This window comes from Podarcis muralis, chromosome 9, assembly GCF_964188315.1.
Source record: "Podarcis muralis chromosome 9, rPodMur119.hap1.1, whole genome shotgun sequence".
Classification (NCBI taxonomy): Eukaryota; Metazoa; Chordata; class Lepidosauria; order Squamata; family Lacertidae; genus Podarcis; species Podarcis muralis.
In genome coordinates this window covers 76,155,651-76,176,358 of record NC_135663.1, presented here as the reverse complement: position 1 = coordinate 76,176,358, position 20,708 = coordinate 76,155,651, and the positions used below count along the sequence as shown (strand labels likewise).

General features: G+C 42.8%; 1 protein-coding gene across 12 annotated transcripts in view; it reads right to left on the bottom strand.

Moving 5' to 3' along the window:
- PROM1 (prominin 1) overlaps nucleotides 1–20,708 on the bottom strand; it is a 117,786-nt gene that overhangs the window by 9,665 nt on the left and 87,413 nt on the right. For 8 of the 12 annotated variants that reach the window (XM_077934444.1, XM_077934442.1, XM_077934437.1 and 5 more), the window contains 13 exons: nucleotides 19,199–19,358; nucleotides 17,887–18,039; nucleotides 15,283–15,406; nucleotides 13,307–13,410; nucleotides 11,751–11,835; nucleotides 10,375–10,521; nucleotides 9,769–9,840; nucleotides 8,075–8,167; nucleotides 7,497–7,514; nucleotides 5,834–5,887; nucleotides 1,749–1,829; nucleotides 1,566–1,634; nucleotides 1,195–1,287 (listed from right to left, as the gene is read on the bottom strand). In XM_077934444.1, coding sequence (XP_077790570.1) covers nucleotides 1,195–1,287; nucleotides 1,566–1,634; nucleotides 1,749–1,829; nucleotides 5,834–5,887; nucleotides 7,497–7,514; nucleotides 8,075–8,167; nucleotides 9,769–9,840; nucleotides 10,375–10,521; nucleotides 11,751–11,835; nucleotides 13,307–13,410; nucleotides 15,283–15,406; nucleotides 17,887–18,039; nucleotides 19,199–19,358 — 1,253 coding nt within the window. The remainder of the gene's footprint in view (nucleotides 1–1,194; nucleotides 1,288–1,565; nucleotides 1,635–1,748; nucleotides 1,830–5,833; nucleotides 5,888–7,496; nucleotides 7,515–8,074; nucleotides 8,168–9,768; nucleotides 9,841–10,374; nucleotides 10,522–11,750; nucleotides 11,836–13,306; nucleotides 13,411–15,282; nucleotides 15,407–17,886; nucleotides 18,040–19,198; nucleotides 19,359–20,708) is intronic. The other 4 variants (XM_077934439.1, XM_077934445.1, XM_077934446.1 and 1 more) reach the window with 1 other exon arrangement.

The window sequence follows — 20,708 nt, the reverse complement described above, 5'->3', positions numbered from 1 at the left end:
ATTCATCAGGTCCGTTTGTGTGCATAATTCCTCTAAAAACTGAGGTTTCAACTTAATAGTTTTTTGAGAATAGGGTCAGGAGAGCGTTAACCACAGTTATCTGATGCCAAAAAATGGCCGAACACTCCATTTCACATTATGTCAATTGGCTTAGCTTTTCAGCGGCAATTTCAAATCTTGTATCGACAAAGCGTGTTCTCCTCCATGGAGAGCACGTGTTGCGGTGGGGTCTATCAAGACTTCCCCACTGTTGCTGGGCAGGTGAAGGTAGCTAGTATTGGGGAGAAGTTAATGTTGCCATTTTGTGATTGACAGCCAAGAACTCTTAAATTCGCTGCACGCACCGGATCACCCACCCTCCCTATATTTAGGGTTGTTCGCATTGACCTTGCTATGCCTGTCATGGGGTCGTCTGCTTTTGGGGCAGGGGCCCGGTAGGAATTTTGTCCATTTGGCTGATTGGCTGGTGCCATTTGGTTTTTGCCTACTGTGTAGCAAATCATCACAACTTGTAAGGTTGCAGTTAGGCATTGGTTTTATGAATTGGTTGGTGGAGGGGCATGGATTGGCTGTGCCTGCCCCTCCAATGCTGCTGCTGCTGCAAGGGTATTCCATTAAAGGAATCCAGGGGCTCGCCATGTTTTTGTCCGAACCCCTGTCGAGGGGCTAGGGCCACGCAAGAGCCCCTGGGAGCATTTGGGGAGAGGTGAGGGCATGGTACCCAGCTCCATCTCTCTCCCCAAAATGCTTTCCCTTTCTGACTTTCACGAATGTGCGAATGTCAGTCTGTCCCCGTGCGGGGTCAGATAGTCGCAACCAATGCCTAAGCAACCACTCGCATTTTTTGTATTTTAATAAAGTTGTGGCCAAAATTATGCCAAAAACCTTAAACAAAAATTCTGTGTGAATTGTGTTTTATTGGGGTGGCTTGGGGACCTCATCACGCAACAAGCTGTTTCTCAAGATTACTTTCCAGTCATGTGATTTCCAAATTCCCGAAAGACATGTGAACTGCAACTCTTTGGGAGTTACTGTGTAATACACATGTACCTTTCTTATTACCCAAGTCTACCTTTATGCAAATGTACCGGTTCTCTAGTCTTAGCATAAGCTGTCTCAGCAGAGAAATAAAAAGATTTAACCCTCCCTCCTTCACAATTTTTTTTTTTTTGGGAGAATGCAAAATATTCTTACCACAGAATCTGTTATATAGCTGCATAGAAATATATCTATAGCAGTATCTACCACATTGGCAATGGGCTTACAAGGTGCCACTTCCATAGCAATCTACAAGAGATCAGAAAAAGAATTCAAGTGCTGAACATTAGATACAGAAAATTCCCAAGAAGAAACATTTTATACTAAGCTGCAAAGATAGACATATAATTCTGATACCCAATCTGAATTAATCATATTTGGTAGGATAATTAATGTTATGTTCTAATTTTTATGTTGCTTCTAGTAGCAGTGTTAATACACCAATATGTTTAATTTCCCTTTTTTTCAAAAATGGAAGTTCTCTAACTGGCCTTTGCCCAAGAGGTGGGGGTGGGGAGATATCTTACCGATTCCTTCACCCATTCAGCGTACTGCTCAAAGTAACCGATTATAGTATCCATATACTTTTTAGTTTCCTTTTGGGAGGGAAAAAAGAAATGGAAACATTAAGTTACACACATAAGAATTCCAAATACAATGCACTGTGTGGGGGTTTTTTGGTTTTTTTTAAATAAAACATTAAAACTTACCTGAACAATAACAAACGAAGCATTGTTGTTTATAAGAAGTTGTGCACTATTAACAGCAGTGATCACACTTCTGACTTTCCCCTGGAAGAGGAGGAAAAAAGAAGATTATGGGGTGGTGAAAGAAAAAGTATGCCGTTGAACCACCCAAACCACTAATCATTATACAGTTATTTCTCCAACACACAGTCAGAATTACACAAAGGGGAGTAAAAAGCAAACAACCCAGACACCCATGGCTGGTTCATACATGCATGCTCATTACTTGATGATACAGTGAATCTTGGCTTTGGATTTGACACTCTTGTCATTCATATGTAAGAGTTTCAAATCCAAAACTAAGATTCACTGTGTCATCAAGTACAGTCATACCTTGTGTTATGTTTGCTTTATATTGCGGCTTTTCAGGTTACAAACGCGGCAAACCCGGAAATGTTACTTCCGGGTTCTCCATGTGCAGAAGTGATCTGCGTGCTTCATGCATGCGCAGAAGCGCTCTATTGTGCTTTGTGCAAGCACAGTAGTGGCGCTGTACTTATGGACTTTTTGGGGTGCAAATGGCACCCTGAAATGGATTGCATTCATAAGTAGAGGTACCACTGTGTGTGTGTGTGTGTATGAATGATAGAATGATTTCAAAAAAAGAATGATATAGATTACAATACAGAACACAGAATGTACAATATTCTCTCTCATATATACAGTGGTGCCCCGCAAGACGAAATTAATTCGTTCCGCAAGTTTTGTCATCTAGCGAATTTTTCATCTTGCGAATTATTATTTAGACAAAGGAAACAAAGTCGCGAGACGTTTTCGTCTTGCGAAGCAAGCCCATAGGGAAATTCGTCTTGCGAGGCAACTCGAAAACGGAAAAACCTTTCGTCTAGCGAGTTTTTTGTCTTGCGAGGCATTCGTCTTGCGAGGTACCACTGTATATGTGTGTGTGAGTGTGTGTGTGTGTGTGTGTGTGAGAGAGAGAGAGAGAGAGAGAAGCAGTGATTCAAACATAGAATCTTTCCAAAATAAAAGAACAGTTTGACCAGATAAAATAAGGATCATTTCCAGATAGATACAAAATCTCTAAATTTATGGCATCCCCTGATAGCTTAAAACTAAGTATAAAATATGTAGAATTTTTATATACTATATGAATAAATACGCTTCTAGTCTCACATTACCATAGTTGAGATTCCAATAGTTGGTAAAACAGTTCCATCTCTCTAGCAGATCACATCTGCCACTCCTTCCTTCCTTCCTTCCTTCCTTCCTTCCTTCCTTCCTTCCTTCCTTATCACTCAGTTGATTCATAATGGCCGATTGAATACATTTCACTGACCATTCCCATACTACAAGAACATTCAAGTCCTTCCACCTCCAACTAAACTATCTTAGCCGCAGCTAACAAAACAGAAACCAATTCTATCAGCCTTATATTATCATTGATTTTATATAGTTCATTATTTTTACTGATGTTTTAAATAGCCTCAAAGTATTTTATACGAAGTCATTCATAAATGGAATGATATAAATAATGCCACGTCAGTCAGTTATTCAGACCTTAATGTAGGTCAAGCCAGATGTGATGTGGGAGGTCTGCAACTCAGTCTCCCAGAATGTTTTTCTTTGGGTGAAAGCTGCTGTGAGGGACAGGAGAATTTGGACTGGGGCAGGCGAGGAATTGTAAGCTTTCCCCAGCACTGTTTCCCTGACTTAAACACCTCCCGACCAGGAGTTGCAAGTCAAAAGAAGGGACAATGCAGCAGTCTTTTCCATCTCCACAGCTAATAGCAGCTTGTGGTTAGGGGCAACTTAAATCAGGAAAACAATGCTAGAGAAAGGGTTGCAGCCCTGATTCAAATTATTCCACAGCTGCTTTTAACCAAAGACTATAGATTCCCCCATATCACTTATGGTCCTGAGAGACAGGCAAATGGCTACACTTATGACATTATAATATCACACGTAAAAAGTTATGAAAGCTCTGTGTGTGGCTGCCACACTGCTATGATTGTTCCTTATCAAGCCAGTTGTAAAAGCTTCACGCTATACATTTTTAGGTGTTTTGGAAGATATTTAAGCGTACACTTAAAAATGTGAAGGCTGCATGCAGACAAACCACAGTTGGAGGGTCGGGAATGGGCCCTATGCTCACATGGTCCCTTCCTGTCCCTCCCTTTGTGCAGCTTAATTAATTGCTTCCTGGTTTGAGCAAACCATGGTTTGCTACATTCCACCACAACATCAGATAAGGAAGCAATTCCATAAACTGCACACATAAGGGGAGGTGGGAGCACTCAAGCACAGGGATGATTTCCAGTCCTCTAAACCATGGGTAGGCGAACTAAGGGCTGGGGGCCGGATCCGACCCAATCACCTTCTAAATCCGGCCCATGGATGGTCCGGGAACCAGCGTGTTTTTACATGAGTAGAATGTGTCCTTTTATTTAAAATGAGTCTCTGTGTTATTTGTGGGGCATAGGAATTCGTTCATTTTTCTTTCTTTCAAAATATAGTCTGCCCCCCCAAAAGGTCTGAGGGACAGTGGATCGGCCCCCTGCTGAAAAAGTTTGCTGACCCCTGCTCTAAACTATAATCTGGAGGATCATCCAGTCACTGCTGGAGGCCTAATTTTCACTAAAATGGTAAATCTGTAGTCTGAATACTTCTTAGTATTAACAAATTCCCTTTGCGTGGACAGGCGGAGTCCCCAGATCCCGCGCGGTCCCCCCGTCATGTGGAATAACGACTCAAGACAACGTGCTATGGGATTAAATTGGCCACAACTTTATTAAATTTCAAATGTGGGTAGACCTTGGCTCAGGCATTGGGCATTCTCCCTCCCCAGTCCCCAGCCGGGGACCTAGGGAGCATCAGGGTTATCCAGTGTGTGTGTGTGGGGGGGGGGATGGGCCGGCTCTGGAGAACATATGTTCAAGCACAGATAGCCGCCCCTGTAACGCTGCCGCCGCCGGGGAAAGCAATGACGACCTTTCGGCGTACGGTCAAAGCCTCCCTTCAGAAAACCCCTTTAAGGGGAACCCTAGTATCGCCGCCGCAAAGAGGAAGATGCACAAAAGGATTCTGCCCAAGGCCTGATACCGCCAAAGTTGTGACGTTTTGCTATGGGAAAGGCGAAACCTGCCAATGCAGGGAAATTCCTTTCCGGCCCTTTAACAGCGACCTTAACGTAGCAGCGCCTGCATACCTGTGAAGAAAAGTTAACCTGCAAAACCTGTGAAGAAAAGTTAACCTGCAAAATAAGACATTAACTGAGGGTGGGTAGGGTGGGAGAAGCTCTGGAGCCAAGTGAGGATTCCCAGGTAAGATCCTCCCTCTATTGTGTGGGCAGGTAATCCCTCCCCTACCTGGCCTGGTCTCCTTGGCAACGCTTCCCCCAGGTGGGATTGGACAACTGACTGAGGTAGGCGGAGACCTCCAGGAATCCCACCTGAGGGAAGGCAAACCAAGCCTATGCTGTTGGAGCCGCTCCAGATCTAGGGGCTGCACGCGTCCACGCAAAGGGCGCCCCCCGTTTTAAGCGGGGAGCGGTCATTGTGTAACAAGCTAGCATATCAGAGAGATCACTAAATGTTAACACTTTCCCCTAACATGTAGTTTCCTATGTGGAGATTATTTTGTCTGGTGGACTTTCAAGTACAGTGGTACCTTGGGTTAACAACTTAATTCGTTTTGGAGGTCCGTTCTTAACCTGAAACTGCTCTTAACCTGAAGCACATTTTAGCTAATGGGGCCTCTTGCTGCTGCCGTGCCACCGGAGCACAATTTCTGTTCTCATCCTGAAGCAAAAGTTCTTAACCCAAGGTACTATTTCTGGGTTAGCAGAGTCTGTAACCTGAAGCATCTGTAACCCGAGGTACCACTGTACTCAGCATTGTCTGAATGAAACTGATAATGTTTGAACTCGGTTATCAGGTGAATTTAATGTACAACATTCCATCTCTTCACTAGAGTAAAATGAACAAAAAATACTGCCTAGCAAATATGTCACAAAATAGGTAGTTAATGTTTTAAAGAAACAACCCTAAAGGGGGTTTTATTTCAGAAGAAACAAATGAACAAAAACTTACAGGAAGCTCTGATGATGTTTTCTGCAGGAACCTTATGCTCTGGTTTAAAGTGCTCTGGTTAAAGACACAAAACAAAAGGAAGTCTATCACACAAACCTCTTATACCATATTTCAGAGAAAAAGCTTGATCCGTAAAGCCATATTTCCTGAACATAAAGCCTTGTAAATACGTATCTATTTTAAGTAGAATGGAAACCATTCTTGTGGTGTAGTTTTACGTAGTTTGAAATACAGCTGGAACATGAATTTACAGTGTCAGCTTGTTTTCAATGCTACAAAGTTCAGGCAATGGAAAATGAGAGTGCATAAAAATTAAGAAACTACCCTCCCTCCCATTTTATAGACTACAAAGCTTTAGGCCAGGAGCTGCTAATCTTTGGGCTTGTGGGTATTATCAAACTGCAATTTCCACCTGCCCTAGCCAGAAAGACCAACAGCCAGTGGTAGAGATTGTAGCCAACAGCACCTGAGGATCGAAAGCTTCCTCATCCCTTCTCTCGGTGGTCCTACAATTCCATGACTCTGCAGTGTGGACAGGTGTCCACTGTTAAGATTACATGCACACTTCAATATCTCTATGGGAGAGGTCATTCAGTGTCATGGGTGCCATGCCAATTTAAATCCAGGCTTTCCAAGTTCAAGGTCAGAATTACATGTCATGAGAACGATGGGCTGTCCAATATCAACACCCTATGAGTTTCCACAGTGCCTGCTCCATGTCATGGGCTGTCACTGGTGAAGAAACATAACCTAGTGACACGAATGCAGGCATAGGCAAACTTGGCCCTCCAGATGTTTTGAGACTACAATTCCCATCATCCCTGACCACTGGTCCTGTTAGCTAGGGATGATGGGAGTTGTAGTCCCAAAACATATTGTACATCTTGTAACTTGTACAACATGTTGAGGGGAAGGGGAGAAACTTGGACTGGGCTGGTGTTTATAGAGTCAGCCCTAATTTATTGGAACATGTAATTACACCCAACCCAACTTTTATTTATTGGAACATGTAATTACATCCAGGGATGCGGGTGGCGCTGTGGGTTAAACCACAGAGCCTACGGCTTGCCGATCAGAAGGTCGGCGGTTCGAATCCCCATGACGGGGTGAGCTCCCGTTGCTCGGTCCCTGCTCCTGCCCACCTAGCAGTTCAAAAGCACGTCAAAGTGCAAGTAGATAAATAGGTACCACTCCAGCGGGAAGGTAAACGGCGTTTCCGTGCGCTGCTCTAGTTCACCAGAAGCGGCTTAGTCATGCTGGCCACATGACCCGGAAACTGTACGCCTGCTCCCTCGGCCAATAAAGCGAGATGAGCGCCGCAACCCCAGAGTCGGCCACGACTGGACCTAATGGTCAGGGGTCCCTTTACCTTTACAGCTTTGTACTATGATGTTGGCTTGTAACATGCCATATGCATTTAACAGAGCAGCTGCAAGATGTTATGATGGACCCATATGCAAGGACCAGCACCTGTCTACAACCAAGTGTACCGCTGTCTTATACTCTCCCTGACCCCACTGTTCTGGTTTTTTGCTTAGGTTTCTCTGTAGTGTATAACATCACCAGGTTGAAAAAAGTATCACACTGAGGCGGAATGTGGAGTCCCTGATCTGAAATGTGTCTAAAGCCCTCACTTGCAGTGTAAGAAAGGAAAAGCACTTACCCTAGCTCTAACATATTTCTTGACAGTCAGTTTTTGGAAAAAGAAATATTGAGAATGATTAAGAGTTAATTAGAAGAGTGAGGGGGGGGAAGGAGGAAACAAGCAAAGTAATTTTCAGCAAGGAAATTATTTCAAAACAAAAGATAGCATCACGAAGCAGCAGTAAAATCACAAGAAAAGCCAAATTATAGCCTAACGTGTAGAAAGATATAAAATGCCACAACTGGCCCCTCCCCGGCTCAACTCAGCTTTAAACAACTTGTATGCTGGATGTCAAAAGAAACTCTGCTTAGTTTTAAAAGCAGAAATGGGAGAGAAAGCTTCAGATTTCTTCCTCATAGCTGTGCCAGGGAATAAGAGCGGAGTGCACTAGACATAAAACCATAGTTTAGCTTACGCACAAAAAAGGACACTAAAACTTTACTCCAGAAAATATTTGTACAAGAAACATCCTTGTGTAAGGTCTAGAAATTGCATGGAGTCAGTCTTGACTGACATCCCAAACTGATTTGTAGCTTGTTGAATACACTTTACCAATCATGTCCTAGCCCAATAACTGCAAAGTTTTGTTTTTTTACCATTGCCTGCTCCAATGGAACAACTTGTTGGTTATGTATCACGCGAATACTATTTGCATGTCCTTTTAATGCATTTTCTAATGCTCCTTTAGGCTGCAAAGACAAACAAACAAGTTATTAAACAGCTTACAATTCTAGATAAATAAGTCTTCTTTTCCAAAGAAGTGAGTCATTTCTCATTCTGTGTCAGAAACAGCAAAATGCCATTAAAGTTCTAAGAAAATATACGCCCTTCTACCAATTCTTGTGAGTTGTTATTTAGATACTTTCCCCACACAGCTGTTTCTCTTTGCAATACTGAAAAAATGAAGTTCAAATACTGAAAAATATGTTCTGGTAAACTTTAATTTTTATTCAGTTATTGGGATAAATACATTTTCCTTTAAGACAATTATTTTTCCAGTAGACCAAAAGGTGTAATGGCGCCCTCCACTGAGATATTTGATTATGGACAAATACTTATTGGAAGCAAATGTACGCTTCCTGCCCCTTTTTCCTGGAGGAGTTGTTGAAGGGAGATCTCTCTGTGAGTGCCAAGCAGGAAGATGTTATGCCTCATCTTAGCAACACTGGCCAGGTGGAACATGCAAAGCTGACTCAGGTTAATGCCCACTGCCAGCAATTATTTTTATGCCAAATAAAGTACAGATAAATTCACCCAAGTTCTGCTTTCGCAGGCATTCTACTTTGCTAGCTCATATGGTCCACTTTAAGGACATACACAGCATCTTGTATTAATCCTGTCTTCCAGGTAAGTCATCAGAATGCTTTAGGTGAGCTTGGCTTAAGCAGATATCTACTTTAAAAATATATTCTTCCATTTACAGCCGCGCCTCAACAATGGAAAGTAGAATACATTCAGAATAAACACGTTGTGATTCGAGTACCCGTCCCCCACTTTGGGTTAATAAAGACACGTGGACACAGTATATTAGGTTAATGGGTTAGAAAAGGCCACAACTTTATTGATTACAGCATGTGAGAAGGTATTGGCTTAGGCAGTGGATAAGAGCAAATTTGACTCCACCCACTCGGAGAGGGGCGAGTCTGACGAGTCGGGGGAGCCTGTTGATGCCAATACAACTATAAGCTCTCCCCTGATGTCACCGGGGGTCGTGCCATGGCCCCCAGCCACGCAGGACACCAGACAGCATCCACGACCGCCGGATTCCTTATTCGGAATAACCATAAGTGAAGGGGTAGGCGATGGCCACACCTTGCCGCTCCATACACCAGCAACACATTCCAATGCCTAACCGCCAAATACCAGGAAAGTTGTGAAAATTGCTATGAGGTAGGCGAAAAAAACCAAGAGGCCGGTGCCAATTTGCCAATTGGAAAAAAACTCCTACCGGGCCCCCTGGGCAACCAGGGCGACCAACCATGGGTCCATAGCAAGGTCAAGCGAGAAACTACGCACTAAAGGGAGTGGTGGGTAGGTGACTCGCGAAAATTGGCAGTGCAATGGCGGGGAGAGCTGGCGCGGCTGCATTTGGGCGGCTAAACCACGCCTCTGCAGTGTCTCCCGATTGGGTGCCCAGCTGGGAGGTGTGGTGCGCCAGTGATGATGGCAGGGCAGGGGGCAGAACGCCCCCTGCATGACGCGAGGATCTGGTCCCGCTCACAACCCCTCCCCTCCGGAAGGAGGAGAGGCTTTCTCATCACAGTTTCATTTCAATCAAATCAAAACTCACCAGTTGGTCTGCCCGTGCTTCCAAATCATTAGCAAAGGACAAGAGATCCACTTTGGTAACACTCTTATTGATCTGCACAAGACAGAAGCAAAAATCAGATCATTGTAGCACTGAGAGAATGAGGATTGTTAGGCTTCTGGTAGTTGAGCAATATTGTTGCTCTGAATTAAAACTGGAGGCACACTTGAGTCTTACAACTGAAAAGGCTGAAAGAAAGCACACAACATCTTGCACAGCAAATACACAGTGGATGACCCCCTCAGAGGGCATGAAGTTTTGGTCTCCCAGTGTGAGAGAGATGTGACCTTGCAGGTGGCTAAACGGTGCACACCCAAAGCCCAATAGGTGCATTCAATACTGAATTTATTTCTCATGGTGCAGCAGTCATTCTCTCAAGCCACACTAGGGAGCACTAGTACACAGAGCTTAAATCAATTGCTTCAAAGGTTTATGGTGACTTCATTGCAGTTTGAGATGAGTATATACAGGCGAGTGCTTATATTTTTAAAATAATGCCTTGGTGTCAAATACCTGTATTTACCGGGGTTGGGGGAAAAACCCTCTCTACACCACATGAAAACAGAAGTTACCTCCTCATTGTCTTACCTCTGACAGATATGCCGCAAAGTTTATCTCATTTATTCCCGAGGAACTGAAATTCATCAAATTCTCCTTTCCCCTCTCATCAAGCAAGACTATATTGCTTAGATTTATATTAATATGCTTGATTTTCAGCGATACATCTTCTGCATACTATAGGAGACAAAAGCAGGAGGAAGCAGCTCTCACCAAACATTTGAACATTTACAACAGCAAGTGGAACAATTCCTACTGCCAGCTTCCCATTTGAGACACACACAGCTTTCATCTTGACATGCAGCAGAACTAGTGTGGCAAAGTTATTGTTTGTCATTTTCTGTTCTATCGATTTTTTTTAACTGCCATGAGTGTTTCATAGAAGAAAGACATGACAAAACATTCCGAAATGAATAAATGGAATATCACCACTTGAGACTGCAGATAGGAAATATTTTTTTCTGAATGCATCATTTCATTTCATATTATTTTAAAATTATTCCTGCAGGAAAGCGCTGTGCTAGGCCTTCTGTTACGCTTCTTTTCTATTAACAAATATTTCTTTACTGTATGTAAAATATATATTCTTCTCTACATTCTATGAAGTACCCAGATCCTATTCTATTAAATCAGGACTCTACTGCCTCATCCAGACAAAATTCAGTGTACAGAAATGGCCAGAAATGGCCATCACTTAAAAATTCAGGGGTGCCCAAACTTTTTTCAAAGAGGGCCAGATTAGATGAAGTGAACATGTGTGAGGGCTGAACAAAGTTACCCCAAAGTTACTGAGGTTTTTTTAGGATTGAAGTTTACCCCAAAGTTGTTGGGCTTTTTTAGGATTGAAGTTGTTGAGCTTTCTTTACTATTTTACCTGAAAGTTGTTGAGCTGTTTTTAGGATTTTACCCCAGGACATATACTGCCACGGGGACCGGATTAAATCAACTGGTGGGCTGGATTAGGCCCCCAGAGCAGACTTTGGACATGCCAGATGTTGTTGGACAACTCCCATCATCCCTGAGCTCTGGCCTTGCTAGCTAGGGGTGATGGGAGTTGCAGTCCAACAACATCTGGGGACCCACAGGTTGAGAAAGGCTGTTCTACAGGCTTGCAGCCCCTGGAATGCTGTCCAGGAAGGAAGGAAGGCCTTGGGCTGAAAGTGGTTTCCTGCCCCATATCTGCTGGCTTGGGCTGATTTTTCATCAATACGCAAATGGCACTCCGCTCAACCGGAGGGGCAGCAAAAGTAACACATCAGCTGGGGAGTGGATGGGCGGGCGGGCTGAACAAATAAACTAAATCCAGGTAAGACATAAGTTATTTATTTTTAAAAGAAGATTGCAGACGTTCAGCACTAAAGTACCCATTATACTATAGGTTATGCTCACAACCGGTATTAACTTACCATGCTAACATTCAGAAGTTCATGGATATTGAAAAGGTTTTCCAGGCGCAGGGTAGTATAAAGGCCTTTGTTTTCCTTGCAATCACTAAAGACACATGTAAAATAAACACCAACAGGTGAACAAAAATAGCTGGCAGCTTTGGCCATCAAAAATCCCCCTTTTTAGATAAGTATGCCAGATATCCAAATGCACTTGTAAGAAATAATAGTGTCCTTGAGAACTATTTTCCGGTGGCTGAGGAACACTTGTGTTTCACAAACATCCCCAACCAGACCTCCCTGGAAAACCCATATACAGTTATGCCTCACAAGATGAAAATAATCCGTTCCGCGAGTCTCTTCGTCTAGCAGTTTTTTCGTCTTGCGAAGCAGCCCTATTAGCGGCTTAGCGGATTAGCGCTATTAGCGGTTTAGCGGCTATTAGCGGCTTAGCGGCTAAAAGGCTATTAGCAGCTTAGCGGCTTAGAAAAAGGGGGGGGGAGCGAAAAAAATCGCAAGCAGGGCAAGACGTTTTTGTCTTGCGAAGCAAGCCCATAGGGAAAATCGTCTTGCGAAGCAACTCAAAAACGGAAAACCCTTTCGTCTAGCGGGTTTTTCGTCTTGCGAGGCATTCGTCTTGCGGGACACCACTGTACCACCTCTTTTGAAACAGAAAGGAGTTAATCAGTTTGCAATATGTTGTGGGGGTCTGCCAGCGGTAGTGGATTACCCAAGAGGCAGTCTATGCATGTGCTTAGGGCACCAGCAAAGCAGGGGCACAAAAAGTGTTCTTTTTTAAAAAAATTCAACAATTTTAAAAAAAGCATTGAAGCAGTCATTATGGGAAAAATCAGAATTTTCTTAGACTTCCTTTCAGTCCACTACAGACTCCCCACCCCACCCCAATTTTTCTGTCCTTGCTGATTCCCGTCTAAACCTGGAGGAGTCCTACTAATTTATGTTGAAATAATATGCGGAAATCAGATTCGGCAATAAATCTATTTTTATTATTGATACACTCTTCTGACTTATATGTACTTGACTGATTTTTCTTCCTTTTGCGTGTGTGTGAGAGAGCAGAGATTTAAAGGAGGGCGTCTATAAGAAATGGAAAATGACGAAGGAGGAGAAGACACAAATAGCCAACAATTGCAGGGAGGTCAGGTGGGCTAAAGCTCAGAACAAGTCCAGACTTGCAAAAAGAGGTTAAAAATAATAAAAATGGTGGCTTTTTGTCTATGTTTGAAGTCAGAGGAAGAACAAGTGAGTAAATCTGCGTGGAGAAGACAGAGAAATACTATTGGGTGACAGAGAAAAGATTGAACTCCTCAACATCTACTTTGCCTCTGTCTTCTTTATTCTGTGATCACCCAAACTGGTGATCACAGAATAAATGATATGGCAAGGGAGTTGCAGCCCAAGACAGGAAAAGAGGAGGTCTCAGAAAAAGGCAGTTTTATTGACATTTTGAAACATGTAAACCTTAGTTTAGTCAATGAGCTTCAATCATGTAGCAGTGCAAAATTTCAAATAAGCCATAGCTGCATTTGTTTATATCATAATACATGCAGAGTTACCTGTAAACTTTTTCAAATGTCAAGTCAATGTTTGGATTTTTTAAAATGATTCCAGAAAGATAGTATTTCAGCTGCTGATTCAGCAAATATGGTGTATCCAAAACCTGGAAAACAACGAAAAAAACCAATGTTCTTTTTTTCGACATTGCAATTCTGAGAGCTTTTCATATAACATTGAAGCATCTCATGTGATTTCTTGAGTCTACTGTAGTTTGGTTTCAAGAATAACCATGGACCTTAAGGTTAGAGAAATCATGCACAATCTATTCATGTCTTAGTTGGTTATAGACTTAAACCAATCCTGAGTTTGGTTTTAGTACCTGAGGCTGCAAACTTTTATAAGCAAATAGGTAACACACTCCTTTTCTATAATCTGATCACCAAATTTAGACTGATTAGGAACTCATTAAAATATTAATGTCTTAGGATATGAGAAGTTTTAGATGATATGAAGGCCATGAGACCAGAAAGACTTTGCTATGCCCAAGTGAGACACATTTTATTGTTGCTTAGGAAATTTAACAATTTAAGAAAGAGAAAACCCTCAGCTTAGGTGAAAAGTCTGGTAAGTCAAATTTATTCTTCGCTGTTGAGCTTCCCCACTGGGAAAGTATCTACAAATGACAGAATGGACTTGGAGATCTGGAGAAATGTAATTTTTGAATTGTCCTCTGCTGACCTGAAAGAAGACTTCTTTTGAAATTCAGTTTCGCTTGGCCCCATTAAAAATTATAACCAGTCATCGATCTGTACTGGCACTTTTAAACAATGCAATTTTTGGACATGGTCTATAACAACCCTTCTGGAATGTGTTATTAATCTAGATTTATTTTGCAGCCCAGGCTTCACTGTCATGTATCCTAAGTGTGACCTAGAATTGACAGTGACTAGATTATAGTCACTAAGATGTGCACTGAGGCCAATTAGAAACCAATTAGGGACACAGGAAGCATCTTATACCAGATTATACTATGATGATGGTATAAGATGACGAGGCTACAATCCTATACCCACTTACCTGGGAGTAAGCTCCACTGAATTCAATGAGACTAACTTCTGAGTTGACAGCAACTAAGGGGTGCTATAAAGCAGTGTTCCCCAACCTTGGGCCTCCAGCTGTTTTTGGACTACAACTCCCATCATCCCTCGCTAGCAAGACCAGTGGTCAAGGATGATGGGAATTGTAGTCCAAAAACAGCTGGAGGCCCAAGGTTGGGGAACACTGCTATAAAGAGACTTAAGTAGGAACCTGAAAGTCCAAGTTCAGATCTCACCTCTGCTAGGAACAACACACACACACACACACACACACACACACACACTCAGGTCCATTCACCAAACTGCAACAGGGTGATAATACTACTAATTTACCCTATAGCACTGCTGATGGGATAACAAGATGTAGAGGAAGTGCTTTAAGCAAAAAACAGCACTATGTAAACGTAAATGATTATCTAGTGTAGGTAAACATTGAAGTTATGCTATCCAAGGCAATGCTGACTTCAGTGTTTTTTTTCATTGTTGTTGATCACTTAAAGGCCTTGATAGTGAGAGCTGGACCATAAAGAAGGCTGATCGCCGAAGAATTGATGCTTTTGAATTATGGTGCTGGAGGAGACTCTTGAGAGTCCCATGGACTGCAAGAAGATCAAACGCATCCATTCTGAAGGAAATCAGCCCTGAGTGCTCACTGGAAGGACAGATCCTGAAGCTGAGGCTCCAGTACTTTGGCCACCTCATGAGAAGAGAAGACTCCCTGGAAAAGACACTGATGCTGGGAAAGATGGAGGGCACAAGGAGAAGGGGGCGACAGAGGACGAGATGGTTGGACAGTGTTTTCGAGGTTACCAGCATGAGTTTGACCAAACTGCGGGAGGTAGTGGAGGACAGAGGTGCCTGGCGTGCTCTGGTCCATGGGGTCACCAAGAGTCGGACACGACTAAACGACTAAACAACAACAACATGAGGAACCTTACTTTGAATAAACTCCTGTCTTCAAATGGTTCACAAACAAGCTTCTCCATATTTCCTCCCGTAATGAAAGTGACCACTACTATTAGCATCAGAATCCAGGAGAAAAGAAAACTGAATGCAACTCCGCTGAAAGAAAACAAGGGGGGAAAATAATAATACATCATAGGAGTTGGTTTAAGAGCCATTTGAAAAGGACCAACTAAAATCAACTTGCTGAATCGTGACAAGGAAAACAAAGACAAGCAAGGTGATTCTTAATCAAACAAGCACGGCACACAAATTTATACCATAGCATTCCTAGCAAAGATTGCTGTCATATAAGCTCACACGAGCAAGTATTTGTTGTATCTGTCACACACAGAGACCCATCCCAGTTTGGGGAAGAGTGTCAAGTGTGATGGGAATTTATGAAAACAAGGAGTTAAATCAGAACGTTGGGGGCAAGTGTAGCTTTCGAGTAACAGGAACCAAGAACTTCCAGACTATGGGTTGGAATCGGCAGCAATCTGTTCTTTCAAGTGAAGAAGACAGCATTACAGTGCAATTCTAGCCATGTCTACTGAGAAGTAAGTCCCACTCAATTGGCGCTGTGGGTTAAACCACAGAGCCTAGGACTTGATGATCAGAAGGTCAGCGGTTTGAATCCCCGTGACGGGGTGAGCTCCCGTTGCTTGGTCCCTGCTCCTGCCAACCTAGCAGTTCGCAAGCACGTCAAAGTGCAAGGAGATAAATAGGAAGGCAGGAAGGTAAACGGCGTTTCCATGTGCTGCTCTGGTTCGCCAGAAGCGGCTTAGTCATGCTGGCCACATGACCCAGAAGCTGTACGCCGGCTTCCTCGGCCAATAAAGCGAGATGAGCACTGCAACCCCAGAGTCGGTCATGACTGGACCTAATGGTCAGGGGTCCCTTTACCTTTAATCCCAGGTAAATGGGGTTAGGATTGCAGCCTTAGTACTTTCCCATAAGTGGACCCCTCAGGGTGGGGGAAGCATTAGAATAATCTTTCAGGAACAGCTTAAAAGTTCCCTCTTCCACCCACTTTTTGATTTCCTCCTTTGAGACTTCAGATGGATTTTGAAACGCCTGCTTCAAACAGGTTTGCTTTAGAGACTGCAGTGAAACACTCCTTTTATACCCTAATTAGCATTAGCTTTTTTGAAGTCTTCAATTCCCAGGATGGTTTAAAAATAGTTGCTTGCTGCCAAAGGCAGTTTCATCACAGCAATAGGATTCAATATTCTTTCCTCTGTTAAAGAAATTAGCCAGATCAGACACTATAGAGCTTTTTCTAATCTCTGCCCCCCTTTTTCTTCTAATTCTTCACATCTAATTAAGGGCCCCTTTATAAATCACACGACAGCCAACTTGGTTTTATCACCAAGTGTACATGGAGCAGTCACCTGGAGTTCTCAGACAAGCATACCTGTATGGTACAAGCGCATGCAAGCAAATATTGGTCACATTTACATGTGACATGTTTAGGTCTGTATAAACAGCATGCACATCTAAACAATATCATTTGTGACACATGAACCCACACTAACTTTCTCCAACGTATCCTCCATTGCTCTGTATAAAGATCAGATATTTTAGAAAGGCTCATGTTTTAATGCCATTAGACTGCAGAGGGCTCTCTCACCATCTTTTTAGGAATTCAGTCAGCTCTCTAAACATAGCTGTCAACTTACAGTTTTGAAAATAAGGGACCAGCAACCTTGAAAATAAGGGATCAGCAGCCAAAATAAGGGGTTTTCCAAGCACAGGTATGTTCAACTTCTGAGCCCCTCCAAGCCAAAGGCAGAAAGCCCAGCCAGCAGCCAAAGCAAGCCTCAAGCGGTGGTTCCCACAGCGCAGCAACACAGCAAAGGGGATGCAGCAAGGAAAACCACCATCACCTCTCTGCTGGGAAGCGCTGAGCAAAGGCGAGTCCCCAGGCAACGCAGCCGATTTGATCGGCACAAGGCATGCAAGCTCCACCCCCCAGTCGTTCTTAGACTCCTTATTGGGTGAGCAATGCAGCCAAGCAACACAGTTGGAGCCTCCCTCATCCCTGGCCGGCAGGGAGGGAGGGAGAGGAGCTGCTTCCTTTGAAACCCGGGAAATTTAAGGGACATCATCAATAAGGGACAGCAGCGGGACAGAACGCTGGGATAAGGGACTTTCCCGCCAAATAAGGGATGGTTGACAGCTATGTCTCTAAAGGATCAACAGTGTTTGCTTAAAAGACCTTTAATTTTTAAAATAATTTAATATCCTGCCTCAGGAAGGAATTCAAAAGCTCACACACCATATTGAGAACATACATTGGTGCAAAAAAGGATTTCTTTTGCTTTCTTTCTTTCTTTCTTTCTTTCTTTCTTTCTTTCTTTCTTTCTTTCTTTCGTCTCCAAACTTATTTTGTCAATGCAGCCTTCTTAATCTGGTGACATTCTTTGTTTTTTATGTTTTCATTAAAGATTTTTCTTGTTATTACAAAAGTACATACGCTGTCTCTGTTTTCCGTTCATAGAATCTTCACTACAGATCAGTTATATTTGATGTGAGACACTAATGTTATAGACAGTGTAAGGCTGGGGAAGATTCTGAAACAAACAAGAAGGACTTACGCCATCAGGAAGTTTCCTCCAGTGTTTGAGATACAGCCTCTCGTTGTTGGAGTGGCATCTTTGTCATAACCACAGGTACCACATAACAACCCCAGGTAATAAAACACAAGGATCAATATCACCATGCAGCAGAGAATTAAGCAACCCAGCCACCTAGACAAATCAATAAAAATACAATTGTCACATTAACATGCATGGCAGTGGGCAAATTAAACACAGATCCAGGTCAAGAAAACCTACAAGCTAGAAAGCAGTTGTGTGTTGGAGAAGAAAGGCATGCAAACATTTAAACATTCAAAAAAACATGTCACTGGTGCGTCCTTGAATTTCTAATTGAAGACTCTAATTTAGCCCCAAAGCAGCTTTAGTAAGCCTATATTGGAGTCCTGCACTCTAAAATGAGATGGGAAGAAGAAAAATATATATACAAGGTGACAGAATCTGCTTTGTTTATTTACTTCAGCACTCCCTACTTCTTAATCACTGTGACTGGAATGCACTGGAAAAATCCACCAAAATAAGATTTCCACACCCTCATTGAGATATGTGCATTTACCCAGTTACCTAGGTTTCGTGTGTCAGAAAAGAAAACGGGAAAGTTGGGGGTGGAGGGAGGTTGCATGTTCCAAAATTTTGGATAAACCAAGGAGAGAAAGCTATTCAGAGGGTTGGGGACTCCCTGAACACATCTTGTTCATAGCACAATCCAATTTGGGAACACAAATGTCTTCCCTAAGACACCCAGATTTGCTTTGTGATTTGGGATATATACAGAGCCGATCCACAACCCTACTAGACACTTTCACCACACTGTGTATGAGGTGGACTCTACACACATATTAAAAACCGCTGTGAAAATGCTTTTTAAAAAAAGTTTTGAAAAATATATTGAATTTGCCATAGCTCACCATCGCCATCAGGTGTCACATTTGTACATTGCACTTTACAACACACATAAAACATTGCATTTGCAGCGGTACAGCTGAGTTGTCAGTCACCTGTTTAGTATCAGTTTTGCTGGTGTTAATCACCAGCGCTCGCCCTATGCATTTTTACCACTTACAAGACTCACAGCTTCTCCCAAAGAATATTGGGAACAAAAGTTTGTTAAGGGTGCTGAGACTTGCTAGGAGACGCTGCACACAGATACAGTTCTCAGCACCTTTAACAAACTACAGTTCCCAGGATACTTTGAGAGAAGTCATGCCTGCTAAGTGGTAGAAGAGTGTTTTAATGTATGATGCGGATGTGAGCTGGCACACTAACTGCAGTGTGGCCCTTTGTGCATCAATATCCAGATAATATTACGTACCTGTAGAAATCATACTGCTCCACCACTGGAAAATATTCTTGAGCATATGTCTCACCCTGAGTAAGATATAGGGTGAAGTCTGCTATTATCTTGTGGATGGGAAGCCTTTTAGTAAAGCTTGTGATATTTGAACCAACAGCTTCCAGTACATTTTTAATATCTGAAATAAATGAGTGTGTTTATGATGATTATTATAACGCTACACAAGATAAAACGATTTGTCACATACTAAAAAAAAAAGCTTGTTGGATTGTAGCTCTAGGCAACAGAATAAGGCATGAAGAGAAGCATGAAACTGGAAAAGCAAGCCACAAATACAATTTCAATGTAAAATGGCATTTTAATGTGCTCTCTCTCTCGCTCTCTCTCTCTCTCTCTCACACACACACACACAAACAAAAAAACATGCATACAAATGTAGCACATGTTGATGCAAGCCAGTTTTCGGCTTCTGTGTACTGAAACTGTGGTCTACTGGTAAACCTGTGTCTGGGGTATTCCACTTCAGATTGCTGTGTGTGTGTGTGTGTGTGTGTGTGTGTGTGTGTGTGTGAATCTCCTGAGGTTGTACAGCCCAGACACAGATTTCTCACTTCAGTGAGACCAGACCAAAGAGTGTCTTCTCTAGGCAGTTTCAGTACTATAATCGCCAGGTTAAAAACTTGAAAGGTGTTATGTACTGAAGTTCTCACCCTGGGCCAGCAGGGGGATACTGTAGATAGTTCAGGTCCACATATGCAAATAAGGGATCGAAAGTGACGTTCAGGGATTGGATAGTTACATAAAATGGTTACTGTTGCGTTCTAGTGGAGCTCTATATAAGCAGGCTGGCTGAACCCTTCAGTTCAGTTCTGTTCTGGCCTGTGAATAAACAAGAGCTGTTTGAAGAATCGCTGTGTCGTCTGATATGTTCACCCACAACTTAACATTGGCGACGAGGATGGGATGGATGGACAACAGAGCACAGCCAGATGCAGCCACCCTCTGAGCGGAGCTGAATCACTGAGCTGAAACACCGAGCGAAATCACTGAACGTCACTTTCGATCCCTTATTTGCATATGTGGACCTGAACTATCTACAGTATCCCCCTGCTGGCCCAGGGTGAGAACTTCAGTACATAACAAATCCCACTTTACCATAAGCCTCTTACTTTCTAGAGAGAAATCTCTACCTGGTCCGCATCTCGGATATGCATGCAATCCTCACCCAATCTAGAATGTAATACATGAACTGGGTTGTACCATGTTTATTTGCACACAATCTCTGATTAAGCATCCAATAATAGTAATAAAAGCAGTTAAGGTATGCAAACACTGCATAGCCCAGTTCACCACTTTCTCTACCCAGCATTGGGTGGGACCGCAAGACAGGGAGATTCACTGTGGGCTGAGATTTGTGTCTGGAAGTAACAAGTAATCAGGACCCATAGAGTGAGCGCTGCGTTAAGCCCCACCTCAGAAAACGGAAATAATGAACATTGGCTGCTTTTAAATTCCTAATGATTTCAAT